Source organism: Bos grunniens, chromosome 22, assembly GCF_055505025.1.
Source record: "Bos grunniens cultivar Pamir isolate PY7600 chromosome 22, Bosgru_T2T1.0, whole genome shotgun sequence".
Classification (NCBI taxonomy): Eukaryota; Metazoa; Chordata; class Mammalia; order Artiodactyla; family Bovidae; genus Bos; species Bos grunniens.
In genome coordinates, this window is record NC_141186.1 from 50,175,182 (window position 1) to 50,200,198 (window position 25,017).

General features: G+C 55.8%; 1 protein-coding gene across 4 annotated transcripts; it reads left to right on the top strand.

Annotated features, from left to right (window-relative positions):
• Window positions 1-1,424: 1,424 nt before the first annotated feature.
• On the top strand, window positions 1,425-9,906 carry C22H3orf18 (chromosome 22 C3orf18 homolog). Of its 4 annotated transcripts, none has more exons than XM_086367872.1 (5): window positions 1,425-1,744; window positions 3,333-3,694; window positions 6,738-6,763; window positions 7,283-7,430; window positions 8,660-9,906. In XM_086367872.1, exons 2-5 carry the CDS (start codon window positions 3,461-3,463, stop codon window positions 8,738-8,740), a joined length of 489 nt encoding a protein of 162 aa, XP_086223998.1. In that variant the 5' UTR covers window positions 1,425-1,744; window positions 3,333-3,460; the 3' UTR covers window positions 8,741-9,906. The 4 variants fall into 4 exon arrangements, with proteins under 4 accessions (XP_086223998.1, XP_086223996.1, XP_086223999.1 ...); XM_086367873.1 differs by having other exon boundaries at window positions 1,515-1,849; XM_086367870.1 differs by lacking the exon at window positions 6,738-6,763 and having other exon boundaries at window positions 1,447-1,744.
• Window positions 9,907-25,017: the final 15,111 nt, after the last annotated feature.

Sequence of the window (25,017 nt, forward strand, 5' to 3'; positions counted from 1 at the left end):
TGAGCGCCCCCCAAGAGGCTCTGCTTCCGGGGTTGGTTCACGTGAGAAAGGGCTCGGGCGGATTCCGTCGACCAGCTCCAGGGTTCCTAGAGCCGCTGGGCTGCACCTCGGACGCCCCTGCGGGCCAGTGGCGGCGGGGTGGGTGTGAACGCCTTACACACTATTTCCGCAGGCCCACGGTGGGAAAGGGTGGCGTTGTGTTAGGGTTGCTCCCCAGTCTTCCTGAAGGTGACAGCAGGAATACGGCTCTAGCCTGCGGTGACTGGTACCGAGTCCGGAGATGTGTAGGCCGCCCGAACGGAGGCGTGTCATCAGTTGGCCAGGAGTTCAAGGGATCTGGCGCTCCGTGCAGGGGCGTGGCCTAACATAGACCATGTGTGGGTAGAGCGGCACGTGGGCGTAGCCCAGTGTTGGGGGCGGGCACTAATTTGAGGAGTGGCACCCAGTGTTCAGGACCTGTACAGGACCAGTGTCCAGGACCAGGTGGCGACTGGACCCCAGGGCCGCTCTTGACCCTCTAACCCCTGTTTTAGGGTTTGGAGCAGGCAGCTCTAAATTGGAAGTATTAGTAGACCAGGGTTTGAATGCTGACTCGTCGGGGGGCTTTGTCCAGGTCCTCTCTGTGTGCCTCAGTCGCTCCTATAAAATTCATGGCAGGGTCTCTCAAGTGTGGGCTGTCAATGCCACTCCCCCCTGCCCTCGAGTCTATTGTCAACTAGATCACTGTTGACTACTGTTAAACATGCAGTTTCCGAGGCTCCGTCCCATACCCAGGGATCTGTATTTGTAACAAGCTATTAACAAGCGATCCCCAAAAGTTCCTCTGAAAACCTGAGAATTAGAAGGTATCTGGAAGCTCCTCACTCTAGAGGTAATCGCGCTCTGGATGGAGGGGTATATATAGGTTTTCCTGGGTCCAGGTGCCCAATAATGCCTCTCCAATAATAATACCGTTCCATCTCCCTATTTCTCTGAAAGATGCCTCATTTCTAGCCAGAGGTGAGTACCATTTACCAACAGCCCTCACACCAGAGCCCATCTGAGCAGGAAGCTGAGAGCCAGGGAGGAGAAGCATCTTGCTCTAGTTCACCAAGCTAATGGAGCGTCCAGCCAGAGTTCAACGCTGGCTCAAGGACTCCTAGTTTAGTGCTCTCCCCAAACCTGTGCCCACCTGCATTTGGGGAGCGCGAGTCTGTCCGGGTGGAGATGAAGCCCGGGCTAGCCGGTGGCCAGAGTTCTGCCCTAAGAAAGGCCTGACCGCCCACAGTCCCCCGCGCGATTCTACGTGGGCCAGGGAGAATGAGCAGTGGTCTGCAAGAACTGCGACCCGGCTCCCGCTCTCGCTGGGGGCAGAGCCAGATCTGAGCGGCAGGCCAGCGGACCAATGCAGAGCCGGCTCTGGGCCTGACAGCCAATCCGGGGCCGGGGGCGCGGGGCTGGCAGGGAGGAGAATAGCTGGAGCATCGCGGAGACGCCAGGCTGCTGGCCTCAGCCCCACCCCCGCGGTGGGTCCCGGCCCGGCCTGTCCCTGTCCAGGCTGGCAGAGCGAGCGCTCGGCTGTGGGCGGTGCGACGTCACAGGCACAGCCCAGGAGGTCCACCCAGGGAGGGCGGACCTCGGGTCGGACCCGCCGCCCCCTACCCTAGGACCTGGGGGGTCTCCCCCCCAACCTTGCCCCCGCCTCCTGCCGGTCGCCACCACCCCTAACCTCTCCGGCTGAGCTCGGCGCCCCAGAGAGGATTAAGTAAGTGCTGAGGTCGCCGCTTCTGTGCAAGAATGGAGGAATCAGAGGGGCGAAGGTGGGGATGGGGATTGGAGTAGCGAGGAATGATGAACCTGGTGGAGAACGGTATGTGGGTTCTCGGAGGTCGTAGCGCCCAACCCTTTTCCTCCCCGATTCCTTCTCCTGCCCTTTGGAACATGAGGCAGTCCTGAACAGTGATGAGCAGGGCCCTTTCTCTCCTTTGGAAGGAAGAATAAACAGAGCCCCAGAGCAAGTGTTAAGGGTCTGGCCCAAGGTCACGTCTCGGGGTCAGTGGCAGAACCAAGAAAGAACCTGGGACTCCTGACAAGCCCAGCCTACCTAGAGGCAGAGGACAGAGACCGGCTATGAGCCTCTCCCATCCCATGTTTCTGTGCCAGCCTTGCCCCTTCCTAAGGGGCCATCCTGCATGTGTGCCCACCTCACACACACCCATGCACCCACACGGGAGGCATCCCACATATACCCATGAGCTAGCGCACAGCGTGTGTATGCAGCCATGATCTGTGCATTCCTCCTCTCCCTAGGCCTGCCCTTCTGCAGTTTGGCTGGGACTTCTTTCCACTCGGTCTTATCCAGGGCCTTTTGGCCTGGGAAGGCCAAAGTCACAGCCTGGACTGGGCATATTGCCCACCCTCTGCTCCCAAGGGAAGAGGGATGGGTAGGAGAAGTCATTTCAGAGTGGGAACTCCATTCTTACCTCTGAAGATTCACTCTCCTTGACTGTCTCCTGGTCCCTGGCAGCCTCTGGCTCCCTTGTAGGGGTCCAGGGACCCAAGAGCTTACAAAGAAAGCCCATTAGAGGCCCTGAATGTAGCCTCTCTCTCCTTGTCTTCTGGCCTTGCCATACCTGTCCCTGCCCTCCAAGCACAGGCTGGACAACACACGGCAGAGTGGGTGCAGGGGCTTCTGTGGCCCCGAGTGGCCAGAGGGAGAAGAGCTTACACTTACTGGGTGCTTACTGTGGATAAGGGTTGTACTGAGCTAAGTCATTTCTAGGCACTACTTCATTCTGATGGCAGTGACCCTCTCACCCTTTCTGTGAGGGAGGTGCCCTTAATGCCTGAAGCTTAGACTCAGGAAAACTGAGGCAGGAAGAGGTGGTTGACTTTCCTAGGGTCACTCAGTTAAGTGGCTTGAACCAGAATTCACAGACAGGCCTGTCTGATCATTGTGCAAGGAAAAAGCTGCAGTTTTGTTTTTTTTTTTTCTCCAAGCAGGAGGTGAGGGATGGTGGGAGGGTGGGGCAGGACGAACGAAGATGAAGAGCGTGGGGAGTAGGCGCTGGGGTGGGGAGTGGACTTTTTCTTTTAAGCCTCCCCACTACCTTTCACATCTTCCAAGTATGATCGCTGTGATCATCTTACCCACAAAGAGGGGGCAGGGCTTCATTTTCACGTCCCTAAATGCACATGGGATCTATAGTATATGAAGCACATATCCCAGTGGTCCCTGAACTTTCCCTTGCCCTCAAACTTTGATTTCCCCTGTGCCTTCAGAACTTAGGGGGACTTCATCTCACCACAGAGTCCCATCCTCAGTCTCATGTTTTTTTTTTTTTTCTTTCCAGCACCCACGGAGCTCCCTTTCAAGGACGTGGCCCCCTGTATGGGTAGTGGGGGCCGCAGGTTGGGACACCCCTGGTGTCAAAAGTGAGCGGGCAGGTTGGCTGACCACAAGCAGTCTCTCAGCATCGGCATGGACTCCAGGATCCCATCTGCTAGGGGCTGGATCAGCAGCCGCCCTCCCACCTCTGAGTCTGACCTAGAGCCTGCCACAGATGGGCCAGCTTCCGAGACCACCACCCTCAGCCCAGAAGCCACCAGCTTTAATGACACCAGAATCCCTGATGTGGCTGGTGGCACCACCGGTGTGGGCACAATGCTTCTGTCCTTCGGGATCATCACCGTCATCGGCCTGACTGTGGCCATGGTGAGAGCTGGGGCAGGCTGGGGCTGGCCCACATGGCTGTCACTTGGCAGAAGGGTGATCAGCAGTTAGAATTTAGAGAATCTAGTCAGAGCACAATGGTCTGTTACTGATAGTACAATCCTTCCCTTTCCCAAGGATTTGTTTATATGGGGGCCCAGAGACCAGAGAGGCTGCCTCTAATCAGAAGAAAAAGAAAAGGTTCTGAGGAACACATGGCATTTTGAGCTGGGTTGTGAAGGAGTTGTCACGGAAGGTGTTTCAGATGGCGGGTCTTGATGGGCAGAAGTGTGGAAGCAGACAGCTGGCTCTGTGAGCAGTGAGCAGGACAGCGAAGCAAGTGAGCATGGGGGCCTTACAGGAGTAGAGGCCAGAAAATAATTGGGAATGATCATGGGCTGCAGAGTCTGGATAGGATGCTCTGGGCACAGCAGCCTGCTGGCAGTGTTCATTCATTCACTTGGCAATTAATTCATGAGCACCTGCCCTGGATCAAGCCTTCAGGACCTCAGGGATGAGGGAGAAAAGGTTCTGCAGTTCTTACAGGGAGTGAGCGAGAGATACAACCAAAGGTGCTAAGGGTAGCCTATACGGACTGGCTTGGGGAATTGGGTGGGCATTGGGGGCCTTCCTAGACTTGGTGGTCAGGGACAGCTGAGGAGGCAACATTAGGGCTGAGACCTCACAATGGAGACCTGGCCCCAGTGTCACAGGAGGGGCAGAGTTGGACAGGAATCAGGGTAGAGGTAAGCTGGGCTGAGGCTCCAGGTGTCCCCCTGAGAGTGGATACAATGCTTCCAGATCTGAGATCTGCTGCTCAAAATATGGTCTCTCCCTTGGGAATTCCCTGTGGCCCAGTGGTTAGGACTTGGTGCTTTCACTGCCATGGTCCCGGGTTCAGTCCCTGGTTGGGAACTAAGATCCCGCAGCCAAAAAAAACAGGCATGGACTCCCTCTTTAAGACAATGCATGGACACTCAGAATGTCACCAAGGGAGACTGCGTAAGCTGAGACCTGGAAGGGTAAGGGTGCACCGTAGGTCCCCCAGCAGGCCCGGCAGTGGTGGCTTTCGGCCTGCTGCCCCTCACAGGCTCTGACAGCCGGCCTGAGACCTAGGAGCATGTTGCTCTGACAAATAGGGCTGTGGATGGTCCATCATGGCTGGAGCTGCTGGTAAACCATGGTCACCATATGGGCCCCACAGGCTCCGGATCGCTGCCAGGGAGCAACTGCTGTCCAGCAGGCAGGGCCAGGACACAGCACACAGAGCAAGGCCAGGGCCTGCACAGCCTTCTGGGGCAGGGGCAAGGCAGAAGGCCAATGTTTGGCACCCACGTGGTGGTTAAACAGGCAGAGCCACCAGAACCTCAGGGATAAAGCAGGGACTAGACCCAAAGATTTCATCCTGGGAACTTGGGAAGACTTCCTTACTCTTCATTCTGGAGGCACATTCAGAGGGCCAGGGTGTATGGCTTTATGTCCCAAAGCAGAGAGATAGGGAGCTTATGGGGCAAAGGCAGTGGAGGGCAGGAAACAGCTCCTGGGCCAGGGACAGGTCCAGAGAGGTAGGTTCCTTGAGTACTAGGGAATCTGCCCTCATGCCAGCCATGAGCCAGGCCATGCTATGTGGAAGGAGGAGCAAACCAGTGCCAGGCAGTGTGCTTCACATCAGAGGAGCAGTGCTGGAGGGCTTCCTGGAAGAGGTGGGGCTGCAGCTCGACAGTGAAGGGTGGGAAAGATTTGGAAAGGAAGGTGTGTTGGGGGAAGGTGTTATTATTTGGGGCAGAAGGAGAAGCAAGGATGAAGGGTGGAGATTGGTTCTAGCATCTCTTGATGTATCCCAGGCCATGGGGCAGGGCAGGGAGTGCAGACCACTGGGGCTGGAGCTGCTGGTTCAGGGCAGGCAGGGGCTGGGCCAGAGACCTGGAGCTCCTGTCACCTCCCACTCACAGGAGAGCAAGGGGCCTGCTCACATCCTGGGGGTGGAAGGGGGAGCAAGGGGCACCTGTTTCTTCCCACCTTTGGGGTCCCCCAGGAATGAGCAGCAGGAGGAGCTCTGGGCCAGGCTGGAAACAAACCAGATTCAAGCTGTGAATGAGCCACCAAGAGTGTAGGAGCCACGGCGGATTTAGGACAGACTCTTGGAACAGGGCTTTCCCCCAGGCAGAAGTGGTCATGTTCCTGGGAGTCAAAAATCACCAGTTTAGGGATTAGCAAGATGGTGGCAGACGTCCTTGGGGTCCCTGCCCAGGTGGTCACCTGTGTCTCACCCCCGTCCTCCCCTTCCTCCCCACTTCTTTCCTCCCCTCCTCCCGCCTCCTCCCCCTCCTCCCCCACCCCCACTGCCCTGTACCAGGCTTTCCTGCTCCAGCCCGGAGCTCTTGGGTCCCGGATGTTTTCTCAGGCTGCCCAGGCCTTTATCTCCAAGTCTGTACAATGGTGGGTGAGGACCCAGGGGTCTTCCTAGGTTCCTCCAGCATCAGGGTTTGGTCTGGGCTGATGTCCAGGGCCTCAGGTCCTCCTCCTCAACCCCTTTCCACTGAGGACCATCAACCTCCCCAGAAACCCCGGAACCCAGACCAGAGCCTGCCCAGAGCCACTGCCCTGCCGAGTCTGGCCTCTGTCTGTCACCTGTACGTTTCACCTATACATGGGGAAAAGTATTGTGCCTGGGGACAGTTGAGAGGAGGGGGTGTGCTGAAGTCCCCTCCCCACCCCCCCACATACACTTCAGCCCTGAGGAGGCTGAGGCAGGCATTGAGTGGCTGGAGCCTCTGTTAGTATTGGCAGGATGGGCCCATGAGTCCCCAGGCCAGGCTTGACTGTGGTTTTCCCAGGCAGGGCTGCTCCCCGCCTGTGATGCTCTTCAGCATCTCGTAAATGCCAAATGGGGTAGGAGGTAGGTGTCCATGGGATGGGGTCACTGAGGACAGGGGTCCTAGAGGTCTCCCATTCATCAGCCTCCGTGTGTCCCCTGTCCTAAGGACTGCTGGGTTAATTAGGGCCTCCTTCCCTGGCCATCTGATGCTGCCTCCCTCTCTTGCAGGTTTTGTACATCAGGAAGAAGAAGAGGTAACTCCCTGGCTGCCCCCAAGACTGAAGCCCGTGGGCTGTGCTGGGCTGGACTCTAGGGACACGGGTGGGGAAGGAGAGTCCTCCCACCATGAAGGTCCCTCTGCCTAGTCAGAGAGTCAGGGTCCCTCCTGCCCACTCAGGATTGGGGGTGACCACTTTCCCTTGGAGAGAGCTGAACCACCCTTGCCCTGCTTCCATTGACTCCACTTTCCCCACCCCAGGCCCCCCAGAGGCTGTGGACCACACAAGCCCCTGGCTAAGCCAGTCCCCATGGCCCCCACAGATGACAGCTCTGTGACCCTTGACCCCATCTGTCCCCAGGAGTGGGTAACTCTCCCTCCCAGGCCACCCATCCGAGAAGCAGAAATGTGCACAGAAATGTCTCTCATTGAATCCTGGGGAAAATTTTAGGACCATAAATAGGACTGTGTCTGTGGATGCGCAGGCAGGGCCTGGAGGGCTGGTGGGAGGGGAAGGGCCTGCCCAGCCCCCAGCATTTTCTGCCCCCACCCCCAGGCTGGAGAAGCTACGCCACCAGCTCATGCCTATGTACAACTTCGACCCCACGGAGGAGCAAGACGAACTGGAGCAGGAGCTGCTGGAGCACGGGCGGGACGCTGCCTCTGTGCAGGCCGCCGCTGCTGGGCAGGCCATGCAGGGCAAGGTGGGCGCTGGCAGGCTCCTCCACCCAGCCCGCAGGCCACTCGTGGCTCTCCTGCCCCACCCTCCCTCCTTTCCCGGGCAGCTTTCTAACACCTGCCATGTGGTCAGGTGGCAGCTATATGGGCTTTGTCAGGCTGGATTAGAAACGGGTGGAATTGCTCCTTGGCCCCCCACAGATCACTGCACAGCCAGGCTGGGGCAGCCTTGGGGTCCAGCCGGCTCTGCCCCTGATCACCTGGTCACCTGGGAAGGTCCATTGGCCTCTCTGAGCCTCAGTTTTCTCATCTGCAGTGAAAAAAATACCGATTCTTGCTTTGGGTGCACCCCTGAAACTAGGGGGAAAGCAGGAGGGAATGTTGGGAGGCTGAGACCCTGGGTTCCTCTGCTTCCTGAGATCGCATGCTGAGCGAGTTGTCACTGGGGTCAGATTCTGGCACCTCTGAGTAGACCGGTGGGTTCCCAGTAACTGGCAGACCCCAGGCAGATGCAGACCCTGGGCAGACACCTCCCATGTCCACAGGGTTGGGTACCTGTGTGGTTATCCTGCCAGAGGCACTGGGCTGCCTGGCCACTTGCCAGCAGTCCCTGATATGTCCGGGGGCCAGAGCCCCATGGAGAGACCTGGCCTCTCCGGACCGTGATGCCCGTTTGCATCCCTCCTGGCCTTGATCCCACAGATTGCTAAGGAATCTAGCCCCACAGAGGCAGCTTTGGGAGACTGGATTCAGGAAAAGTGGAGGCTGGGAGTCAGAGACCCTGTGGTTTGGCTACCAGTTCTGTGTACCTGGATCAGGACTCACACCTCCTTGGGATATTCAGAATATTGGGCTGAGAATCTCTGTCCACCCAACTCTTGGGACAACTGGCCATTTGACAGTCGTTTCCTGTGCACCCCTTGTGCCAGCCCCTGTGCTGCAGCTTTGGGACTTGGGGTGCAGAGGTGAGCCCCCTCTGCTGGGAGAAGGTGGTACATGTGTAATTAATCCTGGGACCCCAGGGAAAGCACTGCCTCTGGCTGAGAAGGCAAGACTGGGGATGGCTGTCAGGAAGAGTCATGGGAGGAATCACTTGAGTCAGGTCATATTTCTTGGCTGAGCGTATGGGAGGGCATTCCAGGCAGAAGACATAGTGGGTGCCAAGTGCAAGTAAGCAGCAGAGGGTGGAGGTGACTGGGTAAAAGAGGGCCTGGCCTCAGTCAAGGTCCCTGATGCCCTGACTGTTTCTGTGCAGACCACGCTCCCCTCTCAGGGCCCAGTGCAGAGGCCCAGTCGGCTGGTGTTCACCGATGTGGCCAATGCCATCCACGCATGAGTAGCCCAGGGATGAGCCTGGACGTCTGATGAAGACATCTGCTGCAGTGCCCACAAAGCCACCCACTCCAAGATCACTAAGACCGACTCTCAGGACCTGCCCTGCTGAGGCCCCAGCTGTTCTGAGGACCCAGCTGCTGACTCTCCAGGCTCTAAAAGGGGCCTCCCCACTGCCCCCCATGCCAAGAGGAGGTCTGTCCATATGATGGGGATCCATGAGGTCTTCCAGCCACCCCTCCCCGTTGGCTGGCTGTGGGCTGGGTCTACGCTCTGAGGAGAGCTGAGGGGGAGGGGAGGCAGGGGAGCAGGTGTGGAGGGATGCGGGGCCAGACCCGCAGCGAGGCCCCCTGCATGCACATCACCGTGCCCACCTGCAGACACGCGCCTGAGCCAGCACAGAGGGCAGGATGGAGACCCCCACACTGGCTCCACCCTCCCCCCGACCCCCACCCCAAGGTGTGTAGAGGAACATCAAGCGGGCCACCCCTTCTCTGACATCAGCGATCAGGGACTGGCGGGAGGGGGGAAGCCGAGCCAAGGGTCCACTGCCCACTGCGTCTCTTCACTGGGCTCTACAAGCCAGTAAGCAGCTTCGGGAACAGTCCCCCTGTCTTAGTGTTTTTTGGGGATCCAGGGTTGGGGGAGAGGCTACCGGTCTGGGGCAGCGGTCAAAGGGTTGCAAGATCAGACTGCCTGAAACAGGGCGGGGATGGCCCCTTGCGGATCAGAAGAGACCTAGTCTGGGTTCTGATCACCTTTGGTCTGCCCACGCTGTGCCCCACAGAAATTCTGCCAGTCTGGGGCATCTGGGTCAAGCCAGACCCCAAGAGCCTGGCGCGTCTCCGCAGGGCACGCATGCGCACAGGAGCATGCCAGCGCCCCGGTCTTGCCCAGCCTCGCCGCCGCTGTCCTCTGCTGGTTGGAGCGGACGCGAAGGCGGCAGGTACGAACCCTCTGTTGGACAAATACCACCCTCAGGATGTGAGGGCCTAGGAGGCCTTCGTGGGGAAGGTTCTGGATTTATTTCCTCCTCTAGATGCTATAAATACGTTAGCATTGGAGCCAACTGAAAGGCTGCGGGTAATTTGGGATGCGCAGAAACTGTAATTTAACTCACAGCATCTCCATGTGAGAGCATTAAAGATGTAATTAAGATATTTGCACAAAGAGAGTGTGAGCCTGTGACACTGAGGATATGAAGCCCCAGCAGGGGTGGAATGGGCGAGGGGCCGACGAGGGAGGGTATCTCTTGGGTCCCAGCCATAAGGAGGCAGCTCGGCTGTCTTTCCTTGATCTGTCCAATGACATGCCTCTGGTGCTGAGTTCAAGGCTGTTCCGGGGCCTTGAACCTCAGCTGTGGGATGGTGTCACCATGCCTGCTATCCCCTTGATTGGAGAGCCAAGTGGACAGGAACTATGGGACCAGAGGAGGGAGGGGGCTTGAGACCCATAGAACCTGTGTCTGAAACACAAAAGAGAAAAAAAAATGTTTTTTTCCAGAGCACAAGGTTGCAGGGGTGGGTCGGTGGGAACCCACCTGCAGGGCTCAGAAGGGTTTGGAGGGTTTGGTTACTGGGGTGACCAAATGCCCTGGTTTTCTCAGGACTGCACAGCTGTAGCATTGAACAATCTCAAACCAGGACTTTAAGTGATGTCCAGACCCTCCGCTAAAGAACAGAGCCTGCAGGCTGGCATAAGTGGAAATGAGGGGTGAACCCCAGTCCCAGGGTGGAGGGCTGGGCTGGAGGCAGGGACTCCTGGACAAGGCCCTGGGTTAGAGCGGGGCCCCCAAGCACCCCATGAGCCTCCCACACTGGGGTCAGACAGCCGGGCCTGTTGGTGACAACCCTGGTCATGTGGAGGGCTCTCCTTCCCTCAGCAGACTGGCAGAGGATTCCCAAGGGTGAGGGGAGGGGTGCGTGGGCTATGCACCCCCATCTAGTTGGATAGCCCCTCAGCCCGAGAAGGTGGGAGCCACAGAAGACCAAGGTGTGAGGGACCCTAAAATGGTGCCTGTGGGGTAAAGTGGACCCTGGGGCCCAGGGCCCAGGATGGGGGCTCCAAGGAACCCACCACCATTTTCTCCCTCTGCCTGCCCCAGGCCCCGGCCCCGGCAGGTGGGTCTGGTGAGGTGATGGACACAGGGCCGCTTTCTGGGGTGACAGGAGCCACTTCCTTCTCTTTCGTCCCCTCACAGTCACCCCCTCTTCCCTTCCACCCACCTTCTGATTTCTAGCTCTTTCTCAGTCCTGGAGGAAAACCGAATTCCCCCCAGAGTTCCCAGGCCTTCCACAGAGCATGGGATCAATAAACATTGGGATAAAAGGCTCCTGGTGATATGTCCTTGTGCCCATGGCCTAACGGGTTGACCAGAACTCTCCTCACCACCCTCACCAGACAGACGGTGTGACACGGTGTCACACGTCTGCCATTCTTGCTCCTGTGGTGACTGTTACAAAGGGGCCCTTGGGAGCTGCTCCCTGGCCCCCCACCCTTGCATACACATAGTATCTGAAGCCTCCCCTCGGGCAGTGACCGGGGCTGCAGGCAGAAGCCACAGCAGCTTGCAGTGGATGGTACCAGGGTGGACGTGGACTGATGCCTTCAGAGGAGGCCATCTTGTTTAATCAGGTGAAGTGTCCGCTTTGAGTCAAAGTGAATACAGTAATCCTGTTGCCTGGCTGCTGGCAGATGCCAGGGAAGCCTTCAGAATATAGAGGAAAGTTGTGGGGGTGAGCCCAGAAACTCCTGTAGAGCAGTCTGACCCTGCAATGGATTCCTTCCAGAAACATCACTGAGCTCCACCCTTTGGGGGTGGGGGGAGGGCAACACCAGCGCAGTCTCGGCAGTGCCGTCTGAGATGGGAGGGAACAGATGTCACATAGGAAGAAAGGATGAGTGTGTGTGTGTGTGTGTGTGATGCGTATCCACACACACACTCTATGTCTGTATCTTTACATCTACATCTACATGAAAAAGAAGGCAGCAGGAGGGTCCGGTGTGCCTGCGGGTGTTCAGAGGCTGGCAGCACATACTGCCACCCTGTCCTGTCCAGCTGTACCCCGCAGCAGCCTCGGGGTGAAGGGCCTTGGCTGAGTATCTGCGGGAACCCCAGGAGCCACTGTCCTGGCCTCTGAGGGCTCAGGACAGGGGGCAACTCTAGCCACGGGCACCTGTGGTCATACAGAGGACTCTCCTGAAAGGCCAGAGATGCTGAGAGGTGAGTGAGACGTGTGCGCGTCACAAGTGCAGGGAGAGGAGGAGGGAGGGGAGCTCGAAGACCCCCTGGTGGGGGATGGTGCCGGAGGCCATCCCGCTTGGGCCTGGGTCCCCTTGACAGTGGGCCCCGCCACCCACCCGTCCCCTGGGCGCTTTGATTCCACGAGTGGGAGATCAGGTGCCTGTGCCCATGGCGGGGGGAGACCCCTCCCCAATGCCTCCAGGAGCTAGAGGGTGGGCTGCAAGCATGCGGGCTGGGGGACAAGGAGTGAGGGGGTCTCCTGTCTCCCAGGCCCCAAGGGGGTGGGGGATGGAACACAGTGGGTCGGTGGGGCTGAGAGCTATCTGGGAAGGGGGGTTCCTTTCCCAGCCCCTGGACCAGGGAATGCGACCCATGTCAGAGACCCCAGTACAAAATAAAAAGCTTCAAAAAAATCTATAGAAAACAGCAAATAAAATAAAATAAAGTGTGGTTTATTGAACTCCTACCTCGTGCCAGGTATGTAGACAAGCTCACAGAGGGAGGGCCAAATCAGGGTTCTCCACTGCCATTCATAGGACCGCGGCCAGAAAGGGCCTTGGCAATGGGGCTTGCGCCACCTCAAGGGCCAGAATCTGGTCCCAGCAACTGTCACCTTTGATTGGTTTGATCCCAGCACAATCTCAGTTTATTCCCAGTGCCATTATAGGGGGTATACCGTCACTCATCTTACAAGGGAAGAGACCCAGCCCCCAGAGACGGGGGCCATCAGGCTGAGAGCCAGGGGACTGGCTCTCCCTCTACACTGCTTGAAAAAGGAGTTGCAGGCAAGACCGAGAAGCAGGAGGGTGCTGAAGCCTGAAGGGGCACCCAGTGGGCATTGCCCGCCCACTTGGCCACACGAGCCGCCTTCCAGACTCAAATGCTGTTCTGTGCTGCCATCTGCTGGCACCTCTTAAGCACTGCAGGTGGCTTTCCTACTCGGGCTCGCTCCATCCTTGGACCCCTCCCCTGCCTCTCCCTCCTGAGGCCTGGAGAGCAACCTTCACGCAGCGGGTCCTGACCTGCGGGCTCATCTGGCAGGACTAGGAGTAGGGAGAGATGAGTGGGAACCTAGGGTTCAAGATGTCAGAAGCCATTCACTCGGGCGCTGATACTACACTTGCACCAACTAATGTGAGTGCCCCACCTCAAATCTGTGCCCTCAGTGCTTCAGCCTACTATGCAGACCCCTCTTGGTCAGGCCCCAGGGGACAGACACTGAACCCCTTCCCCACCCCCGCTCCCAAGCCCGCAGGCTGGAGGCCAGGGGAGTGTGGGCCCCTCCCTGGCGGAGCTCGAAGAGATGCTCTTTACCCTGAAGGAGGCTAAGAACGGCAGATTATGAGGGACTTAAGGGATTTAGCAGCAACTCGATAACAGTTCAGTAAGGTGACAGACACTCTGAAGCCTCGGATGAAGTGGGGAGGGGGGCAGGATTCCTGCCTTAAATCCCTGCGGGTGGCAGGGCCTGTGTGTGAACCTCCTGCAGACTTGCGGACAATACCAGAGCCCATTTAACCCCTCAGCAGCCCCAGAGCATGGAGACCAGGTGTGCCCTCATATCACACATGGGGAAACTGAAGCATACAGCAGCAGGGGAAGTCGGCAGCAGCAGGGCCAGGTAGGTTACCCCCAGAGCTCACACCCAAGACCTCTTCCCCTTAAAAAAATAAAAATGTTCTCTGTAGACAGAGCTGCCCCTTCCTCTCAGCACTCATTTGTTCTCTTCAAGCGTCCCCAGCTCCTGCACCCCAGGCCCTCTGCTGGACGCTGGGGCTGAGGGGGACCCACAGCGAGCTGGCCTCCTAAGAGTCCCACCCAGGGTGACAGCCAGGACAGTGAGGCTGACAGCAACTACTCAACCCTCTCTGGGAAGTGACAAGAGAAGCAGGTGAGGTGATGGGAATTCAGAGGAGGAGACATCACTTCTGACTAGGGACAAGGTGAGGCTTTCTTAAAGTTTTTATTGGAGTGCAGTTGCTTTACAATGTTGCATTTCTGCTGTGCAGCAAAGTAAATGACTATACATATGTATATATATATATGGGCTTCCCACCTGGCGCTAGTGATAAAGATCCCGCCTGCCAATGCAGGAGACGTAAGAGACACCTGGGTTTGATGCCTGGGTGGGGAAGATTTCCTGGAGGAGGGCAGGGCAACCCACTCCATATTCTTGCTTGGAGAATCCCCCAGACAGAGGAGCCTGGTGGGCTACAGTCCATAGGGTTGCAAAGAATCAGACACGACTGAAGTGACTTAGCACAGCATAGCACATACATATATCTCCTCTTGTTTGGATTTCCTTCCCATTTAGGTCACCACAGAGCACTGAGCAGGGTTCCCTGAGCTATCCAGTAGGTTCTCATTAATTATCTATTTTATACATAGTATCAATAGTGTGTTGCTGCTGCTGCTGTTAAGCCGCTTCAGTCGTGTCCGACTCTGTGCAGCCCCAAAGACAGCAGCCCACCAGGCTCCCCCATCCCTGGGATTCTCCAGGCAAGAACAGTGGAGTGGGTTGCCATTTCCTTCTCCAATGCAGGAGAGTGAAAAGTGAAAGTGAGGTCGCTCAGTCGTGTCCGACTCTTAGCGACCCCATGGACTGCAGCCTACCAGGCTCCTCCGTCCATGGGATTTTCCAGGCAAGAGTACTGGAGTGGGGTGCCATTGCCTTCTCCAAATAGTGTGTTAGTCTATCCCAATCTCCAAAAATTAATCCTCTTCCTCCTTTCCCCTTGGTGTCCATCCATTTGTTCTCTATGCCTGTGTCTCTCTTCTTTGCAAAAAAAAAAAAATATTTTATATATATATATATATATATATATATATATATATATGGAATGCTTCACAAATTTTGGTGTCATCTTCACACAGGGGCCAAACTAATCTCTGTACTGAGAAGATGTATTCCAGCAAGTATATCAATTTTAGTATATGCGTTGCCAAAGTGAGCAGCAAGGCAAGGCTGTCATTGTGCTGGGTTTGGACACCAGGTGACAATGGTGGCGACCTGCCCAAACCTCAGTGGCTGAGGGTCTCCCGTGGCGAGGGAAGGCGAGATGACTGTTTGGAGCCCTTCCCAATGTGAACAGCAGGTGGCGCTGCAGGCCCAGATTAGGGGCCTGGTTTGTGGGGCCAGTTTGGGAAGAGCTCTCCTTGATGCTCCCCTTGAAGGCCCTCTTTGCAGGAGTCTGAGAGTCTGGGGAAAATCCCATGGACGGAGGAGCCTGGTGGGCTGCAGTACATGGGGTCGCTAAGAGTCGGACGCGACTGAGCGACCTCACTTTCACTTTTCACTCTCCTGCATTGGAGAAGGAAATGGCAACCCACTCCAGTGTTCTTGCCTGGAGAATCCCAGGGATGGGGGAGCCTGGTGGGCTGCCGTCTATGGGGTCACACAGAGTCGGACAGGACTGAAGCGACTTAGCAGCAGCAGGGAGTCTGGGTGGCTGGTGCACCGAAGCTGCTTCCTCCCTGCCTGGAGCAGGCCTGGACTGGGTCTGGGCCAGGGAGAATGTCTACTCCCAGATGTGTCCAGAGCCTCCTGAATGGAGCCTGGTACCTCCTAGGTGCTCAGGGCTATTCACTGAATACAGGATTGATAAGTGGTTTCTTGACTTAAGAGAATTAAATGAGTTAATACAGAAAAAGCACATGCGGAGTCTTCAAGAAATGCATGCAGTTATTTGTACTCTTACTGTGGATGGTCCCTACTGCTTTTGGAAGCTGTGGGCCTTGCCCTGGTGTCTAGACAGCTTCTCCCAGCAGGGGATAAAGACTGAATCCCAAGGGCTCGCCATTCAAGGGAGCAGTCGTTGCGGGCACTTGGAGACAGGAGGGGTCTGTGCCAAGCACTGAAGGTGGCGCAGAGACTGGGGCCCGCAACTTCACCGGGCAGCTTCCAGGCGTATGCATGCGTTCTCAGTCGTGTCTGACTCTCTGCGATCCCATGGACTGTGACCCGCCAGGCTCCTCTGTCCTTGGAATTTTCCAGCCAGGAATACTGGAGTGGGTTGCCATTTCTGCAGCTTCCATAGGGAGGGAAGAACATCCCCTTCTCCTGTCCCCAATAGGGCTGGCCTGCCGGCAGGACCAACTGCTGGAGGTCGAGCAGGGTGAGGCGAGGGGCCGGGCCCTGTGGTGGGCCTCGCCCAAGCTCACAGTATTTGCAGGTCACTCCCTCCTGGAACTTTCTCATGGCCACTTGTGCCTACCCTGGGACCTCTCCTGCAAATTCCTGTCCCGTCTGTACCTCAGATTTTAACTCCTTTCAGTGTCCACCAGGGTCTTGCACAGAAAAGCCAAAAACGTTGCTCCCTTCCCTCTATTATGGAGGCTTCTTCCCACTGAGTTCCAAACTCACGCCCTCAGCAGTGAGAGCTTGGACTCCTAACCACTGGACGGCCAGGGAATTCCCTTCATGGAGTTCTTAGATCATTTATCTGTCCCACCTGTAGCTGAGTTTCAGGAAGGCTGCGTGACTTGTCTTAGGTCACAAAGGATTTGCACCCAGATCTGTGGGACTTGGAGGCCACGCTCTGAATGGGTCAGGTTCATCCCTGCCTCCCTCCTGTTGGTCCCACTCTGGGCTGGGCTCTCGGTGGGTTCCTGGGTACATCACGGAAAGTCCCCCTCCTTTGTTAGCTCCTGCATCCTCACAAGTGAACACATGAGGTGGGGCATTTGCTGCAGCAGCCAGGCTGTGTAGCCCAGGAGGACAGGCACTGTCGTCATCCCCAGTGAGGCCGAGAGCAGGAAACACGCAGCTCTGCAAAATGATTCCTGGTGATGGAGCGCCACAGGCAGCCTGGCTTGGAAGAGGTGTAACTCATGTAGCTGGGCTCAGACCCTCCCTCAGCTACATGTTCCTGGACCTCCCAGCCATCCCAGCCAGGCTCCCAGCCATGCCACGCCTGCCACTATCCCCAGGGCCCCTCTAACCTCCACTTACAGGCCTGCAAGGCTTCCCACAAACTCTGGAACCCACTAGTTGGGTTTCTAAGACCTTCACCCAGGTGCCTCCCATTCTCTGCAAGTCATCTGCTCAGACTGCAGCCAGGGTCCGGCCTCTGCCCTCTCGCGCCCCCTGCTTGGGCCAGGATCACACCCACCCTGCTCCTGGCTGGGCCTTGCCCCTGGTGGGCACCCCCCCACCCCCCACCGCTCCTCCCAGCCCTCTGGCAATTACCCGAGTGATTAATTTGATAATTTATTTGGTAATTAAGCATGTTCTGGCTGCTCAGGACACTTCTCTGCCGGCCTGGCCTAGAATATAGATCTGCTCTGTTCTAGTCTTCCTGGAAGCTGGAAAGATGGAGTCCACTCTGAGTTCCATTGCCTGTCCCCCTCCCCTCGGCCCTGCCAGGCACAGGGCACTGCTCGTAAAGGGGGCCAGGATGAGATGTCATTGAGTGAGCGATGCTGAGGTTCTGTATGCCGGACACTGGAGGAGAGCCAGGGTCACAGTGCCCAGTGACTTCTCAGCCTCTGGAAGCCTCCAGAAAGACCAAGTCCCCCCATCTGGCTGGAGCAACAGAGAAGCCTCCTGACAAGGTGCCATTTACTAAGAGTTCTAATCAGCAGCAGGATTTGGTGGCCCAGGAGAAACTAAGTCTGTCTTGGTCTCGGGTTGGTCTGGGTCACGTCCAGCCTGGGTGGCCTTGACCTTACTGTGGGCTCCAGCGTGGCTGCCACCAACGTGTGTCCCTGCGGGTACAGCTACCAGCCGCATCTCCAAGATGGGGTCCCCAAGGAGCTGACTCTGTGGCATTGATTGAAATGCCCCCCTGCCAATTAGGATTTTTTTTTAAGAAATGTATAATGATTCCTAATTGGCGCCCTCATTAGGTGCCAATTAAATACTTAAGCATTTCTTACAAGTTTAACACATTAATAAGGCAGCTCATTACATGGTAACGAGATTTATTTCTCATATTTATTATATTGTTTCACCACTGCTGACAGCAGAGTTATTTTTAAAAACATGGCTTCTTACTGATGGCATGTGGTTCTATGCCTACTCTGTCCCAACCCACGGTCTGTTCTACCAGGGCTCTCCCTTCAGCCTTGGGTCCACAGCTCCCTGGGTCCTCCCTGGCCTCTTCTGGTCCAGCCTCCCAGAGGAGAGTCAAACAGGCCACTTTCTTCCCAAAGTCTGGAACAACTAGAGCTGGGCCCTGCAGCATACAGACTCTGAGCCTTCGGCACCTCTGTCCATTTACCCAAACTGCCTCCCAGGAGCACAGGGAGGCTGCAGGGAGGAGTCAGGGCAGGAGCAGAGCACCCCTGGGAAGACAAGCCAGTCCTTTGAGGCTGTCCCCTGGGGCAGGGAGGAAGGTGGCAGGCAGAGGGAACCGTGCTGATTTGGAGGAACAGAGAATGGACAGCTGGCAAGAGGAGACCCTCGAAAGCCCTGGTGGAAACTCGTGGTCCACGTTCTATGGTGGGGGTCTGGCTTCACGCCAGAGGGCAGGTGGAGCCACAGAGGGTTTCAAACAGGGAGGGATGTGAGCAACTCTCTGTTCAGAAACATCAAGAGGAAGATGGGGTGGGAAGGGACATGGGAATAAACATCATGTCCCTTCCCACCTGCTAAGTTCCTGGTGGGCTCCCATTGTCCATATCAACACCAGGAGGGCAGATGGATGCCACCCATGCAGCCCAGCCTTGTGGGACAGGGCCAGGGGCATGGGGGCTGAGAGGTGTGGAGGGCACTGCAGGATTCCAGAACAGTTACCCTTCTCCTTAAAAAAAAATAAAAGCATTAGGTTATATGCATAAAAGAGATAAGCCACAAGAATTTACTGTAAAACACAGGAAATAATATTCAATGTCTTATAATAACCTATAATGGAAAATAATCTGAAATATATACATAGATGCATATATATATGAATCACTTTGCTATATACCTGAAATTAACATATTGTAAATTGACTACACTTCAATAAAAAAGAATCCCAACCCTAAAAAAAACCCCAAAACATAAAAACGTGGGGTTCACATCCTGTATATACACTCCACCTTGTTCACACATCACACATCACCCTCATCCGTTTTGATAGCTATATAGAACGTATGGCAAGGATGCTCCATATTGACTTAGCCAGGCTCCTCTGGGTAGGCTGTTTCCAATAGATTACTCTTAGAAACATCACTCAGTGACCACCCTGGGGTATAATTTCACGTGCGTGAGTTTATCTGGAGGATAAATTCCTAGAAGTGGACACTGCTAGGCCAAAGGATCTGTGTATTTTTAATTTTGATAGATAGTGCCAAATTGCTTTCACAGTGGTTACACAATTTATACTCTTAACAAGCCACCGACTACAAGTGTCTGCCTTCCCCCATGCTTACCAGAAATGTGCACTGACCTTTCACAGCTGTGCCCACTTAATTTGCATTTCTCTCAGAGGAAGGAAGTTGAGCGTGGTTTCAGTGGGTGAGTCTTTCGGATTTCCTTTTGCATAACTATATGAACTATATGTTCATCTCTTCTGCTCATGTTTTACTGGAATTGTTGATCTTTTCCTTCTAGATTTATAGGGAATATATGTGTATGTATATATATATATATATATGGAATATATGCATATATATATTTCATATTGTTGTTTGTTGTTTAGTTGCCAAGTTGTATCCAACTTCTTTCGTGACCCCATGGACTGTAGCCCACCAGATTCCTCTGTCCATGGAATTCTCCAGGCAAGAATACTGAAGTGGATTGCCATTTCCTTCTCCAGGGGATCTTCCTGACTCAAGGATAGAACCCGTGTCTCCTGCATTGGCAGGTGGATTCTTTACCACTGAGCCACCAGGGAAGCCCATATATTTCATACATATTTATATATGAAATTTGCAATTTTTTTCCATAGCTTGTTGTTTTTAAACTTTGACTTTTTTCCCCCACAGAGAAATGCTTGATTTTTTATGTTGCCAGATGTATCCAACTTTTTCTCTTGTGGCTTTTCTGTTTTTTGTTATATTTCGAAAAAGTCATAACAAATCAAAGTTGGGCAACAATCCCTTTGTTTTCTCCTAGGAATTTGTTCTTCATTCTTCAGTACTTCTAGTTTTGATCCAAATGATATTGGTGTTTGTTTTAAGGTGTGAGGTAGGGAGCCAAGTTAATTCTCCCCACCCCACCCCTTGCAAGGTTATCATCCAGCGCTTTTTTCTTGGAGGTTATTCTGGACTGAATCATTGAGACTTTTGGAAAGGTACCACTGGGGACACAGCATGTTCTGCAGCAGGTGGAGAAAGAGAGACTAGGAGAACGGGATGGCAGGGTGGGACGTGCCTTCTGGAGGCTGAGGAGGAGAAAAAAGTTCACTTGAGGGGACACGTTTGATTTTTTCCCCTTGGTCGTTTTTGGTATCCAGTTTTAACTTTGCCTGCCACACGGTAATTCCTTCAGTAGATTTGGTGACCTTGGCATAACCTTGGTGCAGGCAGAGTGCTGGGGAAGCAAGAAGGAGCAGGAAGGGGAGTCTATTTGTTCTCGAGGACCCTCTGCTGAACCCAGCTGGCCGAGGCCTGTGGGTCCTGACCAAGCCCCTGCCTGCCCACCCCGCCCCCACCCCCAGCCCTCGACCACCATGTACACTCTGGAGCAGGGAGGGGCGTTATTACAACACAAGTGGGACGCTGCGGGGTGCTGAGGAGAGCCGCAGAAACTCAGTTCGGTCCTGCTGAGAGAAGCAGCTCACTTGCCAGTGAAGCAAGCCCAGGACAGGCAGGGCTGGGCTGGGCTGGGCTGCCTTCATCTCCCTGCTCCCCCTTCTCCCTGCTGCCTGCCCGGCTCCCACTCGTCCCCTCTTCTCTGCCACTGAGACCATCAGGCATGGCCCTGGATGTCATCCAGGCCCTGGGTCCTCCCTTAGTACAGTGAAGGCCAAACAGGCCATCTCTGACCCGAGATCTGCTCTGAAGGCCTTCTGGAAGGTTCTGGTGGGCTCGTGTCAGATAGCACCTGGGGAGGCTCTGATCCAAAGCAAGTGAAGGCCCAAGTTCCTGGCCAGGATGCTAGTGGGAGATGGGGTGGCGGGTGTGTGTGTACACATCTTACTCACCTGTGCTTCTGCCCCCAACCCTAAGGAGTGTCCTTCCCTCCAACCTTCTTCTGGGAATTATAATAGCCGGTGCCTTGCCTCTTTCTGCCACCAGGTGGCAGCAGTGGAAGCCATATTCAGCCCCACTCCATCCTTTCTCTTCTGTGCTATGGATTTAACCTCCAAAGAGATCCTAAGGTTATCCAGTGGTCCCAGACTTCCACGGAGCTGAGGAAAGATGGGGCCACATTCTCTCCAAGGCACAAGATCGCTTTCCATCTAAAAAAAAAGAGAGGCTTGTTCCCCTGGCTCCTTTCACAACACCTCCCCAGGATCATGGGAGGCTGTTGGGGTAGTAGCTGGTTGGAAGGAGCAGAGACTGGGGTGATTCTCAGGAACTTGGCTACTAGAGACACCCACAGCCACGTTCCAGCCAGGCCTGCTGATTCCTAGATAGTAACCAAGAAGACCCTTGCCAGAGTCTGAGGATGCTAGGCGTGTAGAAGGGGAGAGAAGAGGCTGGACTAGGTGGGGAGAGGAGCCACGACTGTTAGATGAGGTTCCATGACCCCAGGCTGGTTCCCCACCCAGGATTCAGCACCAGGGTGGCATTAAAGCCTCTGGCACTGAACCTTGAGGACAAAGGCTGAACTTGGACCTGAAGCCATTCCCCCCCACCCCCACTGCGACCTGTGGACCACATCTCCCCTCCTCTCCAAAGAAGGCGGTGGGTGTCCTGGAGGAATTATAGATTCTCCCAGCATCTCATCTCCAACTGCCTTGCCCCCTCCCCAAACTGCATCACTCAGACTACACGAGCCTCCCTGTCATTCTCTGCAGCTCCAGACATCTCTCATTTATCTCCATCACATTGGAGGCGGAGGGACCCAGATTTGGTGCCAATCTTCACGTGCCTCTTTCCCAGGCTCCAGCCAGAGTGCCGTGCCCAGGCAGGGCTTAGGGAACCCGCTTTCTGGTTGTGTATGGTTCTTGAGATCCTGGCCATCTGGATTCCGACAGCCTGGAGGCAAATCTTTAAACTTTTATAGGAGACCCTTGAGATGGGCAGCCTCTTACTCTGCCCAGTCTTTGCATATTTTACAAAATATTTCTTTATTTGGCTGTGTCGGGCCTTAGTTGCTGCATGCACGGTCTTCACTGAGCTGTGTGTGGGCTCAGTAGATTTGGCTCACAGGCTTAGTTGCTCCATTGCATGAGGAATCTTAGTTCCCAGACCAGGGATTGAACCCGTGTCCCCTGCATTGGCAGGCGGATTCTTAAGCACGGGGCCACCGGGGAAGTCTCTGGAAACAGTCTTGTGACTGGTCCATGAACAGGTCCTGCCTTACACAGACCTGAATAGCCCTGGGGACTTGAGCATTCACGGACAGGTAAGGAAATCAGCTGGGACTGGCTCCTAGGGAGGGTTTGGTGGGCTCCCAATGCCTGGGGGAGACAGATGATAAACAGAAGAACCAACAAACAAGGTATGTTTAGGTTCTGAAGGAAACAAACTGGGTTGTCTGGAAATCAACAATGGCGGGGGACAACTTCAGACGGGCAGTCAGGGAGGAGAGGGCGTGTGACGCACGGGCACGCATGTGTCAAGAGTTGCTGGCCATGGGTTGGGGCAGGAGGGCTGAGATTGGAAGACAAAAAACACTGGTGAAAGCAACAGCCCAGAGTCTTCCTGGAGAAACAGCCAGCAGGTCAATGCAGCAGAGAGACAGTGACATGGGCAAAGAAATGCCAGGACAGGGGGAGGGCCTGGCCTCCCTGGGTGGAGAGGAGCTTACAGCAGTCCAGAAAGGACACCAGGGCAGGCATGGGAATGAATGAATGAATGAACGCAGGAGGCTGGGGTCAGACTCTAGCAGCCGAGCCCTTGCCCTGAGGTCTTTGTGAGGAGGGCATTCTGAGGAGGGTCTTGGCCTACTTGATGAACATGCTGAGTAAAACCTACTTCCTGCCAGGGAGGGGGCTTGGCCCCCTGGGCAGTGGCGGGCCCAGCAGGGCCTCAGCTTCCACATCTGTGCGGAGGTGGGGCCAGCCCCACCCCTCCCCCAACTTCCTGGCCCAGCCCTGAGTCATCCATCAGACTCAAGGCCGCCTGACCCAGTCCTGACCCCCACCCAGGACAGGAACCATTTATCTCCATCAGCCGCTCCCAGCAGACAGGCTCTGGGCCAACCTGTCCTATCTCCATCCCACGGAACTGACACGAAGCAATCCTTCCCTGACTTGCATTCTCATCAGCTGGACTCCTCCCTTGGGATGAGGCCACCTCAGGTAGGTCCCTCACAGTTCTACAGGGACCTAGAAGGGGAACCCCTTCCCACCGAGCCCCTGGGAGCCCCAACTTCTAACAGCTCAGGATGCATGCACGCTGACATCTGTGAGTGCCCTCTGCCTGCCCACATGGGTGAGGAACTGGACACAGCACAGCGACTGAGGCCAGAGGCCCATCTCCACCCACACACACACGCAGAGCTGTGCTCCCCTGGCCAGGAGGGACTTGGCTCCAGGCCCAGCCCCATGACCAGAGCAAACTCAGGGAGCCCAACAGGAGGGTCTGGGAGCCCAGGGACCTCCACAAGGGGCCAGCCTCATCCTTCCTCAGGGGCTGAGGACATGAGATGTCCTCCGAATCTAGCCCTGTGAACGACAGCATGCCATGCAAGGCTTTTGCCTCATTTGGCCTGGGACCCAGCCCGGCTGGTTTGGGCAAGCCTCCACCTACGCCAGGTGAGAGGCCACAGGCACCAAGCGGAGTACAGGAATCCCAGAGACCTGCCCGACCATGAGTGTGTGGGCACATGGCCGGATAGCACACATGTGTGAAGGGTAGCCAGGCTCCACCAGGGCAGGCACAGTCCCCCCTTGCCACTGGGCTGGCAAGCACGCCTGCCAGGTTACAGGCATGTCGGCTTGGCGTGTGGAGCGTGGGCCATGGCCATGGCTTGTCTTCTTTGGTTGGGGGAGCGCCCTGAGCTCAGGAGATCTTCCACGCTGCCCTGCCCAGGCCAGAGCCCTGGGCCCCCTGTTCAGATGGTTCTCCACACAGCCAGCCGAGGAGGAGTGGGAGTGGGGTCTTTTCATCGCTCCCAAACAGCACCGGGGTCCCCTGAAATGGGATCGCTCTTCTCTCTCCTCCCTTCTCATTAGGGCAGCTTCCTTTCTTCCCGAGTTTCCACTCAAAGGCATAGGACAGGCCCTTGGAGCCCCTAATCCCTGCGCTCCCATCAGTGGAGCGTGTCTTTCTCCCCAACCTTATCTGTCTCCTGCAGCCATCACTGACTCCCCTGCGGCCTGCCTCCCCCTCCTGCCAGCCTCTCTGCAGGTCAGCATGTGTGTGTCCTCCCCTCCCTCTCCCCTTCCTCCCTGCACCATCCTCCTTTCCCTCCCCCTCCCCTCCTCCCTACCTTGTCCCTCCTCCCCCTTCCCTTCCTCTCCCTCCTCCCCATACCCTCTATTAGAGAGAAAAAGGAGTTGGGGGGTGTGCTGTGGACAGTGGCCACTGTACTCATTCATCCAAGGTCAGCCTTCAGAAATCCCTTGGCCCACTTCCCTCCAAAGAGGAGGAACAGCTAATGACACCCCACAAAGAGAGGTCCCCGGGAGCTGTTTCAGTGTGGAGCTAGGAGGGGCTGGGAATGAACACATGACAAGATGCAAATAGGAACTCTGCTGCTGGAAGCGTTTGTGTCCCACCCCAGCAGCCTCCACAGGCTCCCTGCAATCTGGAGTTTGATCCTCAGGGAATCTTCAGTGTTTCATCTAGTTACAGAAGAACACCAGGCACTGAGTCCCATACCTGCAGGGCCCAGGGCTTGGATTCTCGGCCTCAGGGCTGCCATCTTCCCATCTGAATGGAAGGTGTGGGGTATGAGCCAGCCCAGTTGATGACCCGCCCCAGGGTCAGTTCCTCTGTCAGCCACTTCTCACCTGTGAGCTCCATCAAGAGCAAGTTGCTTAAATTCTCAAAGT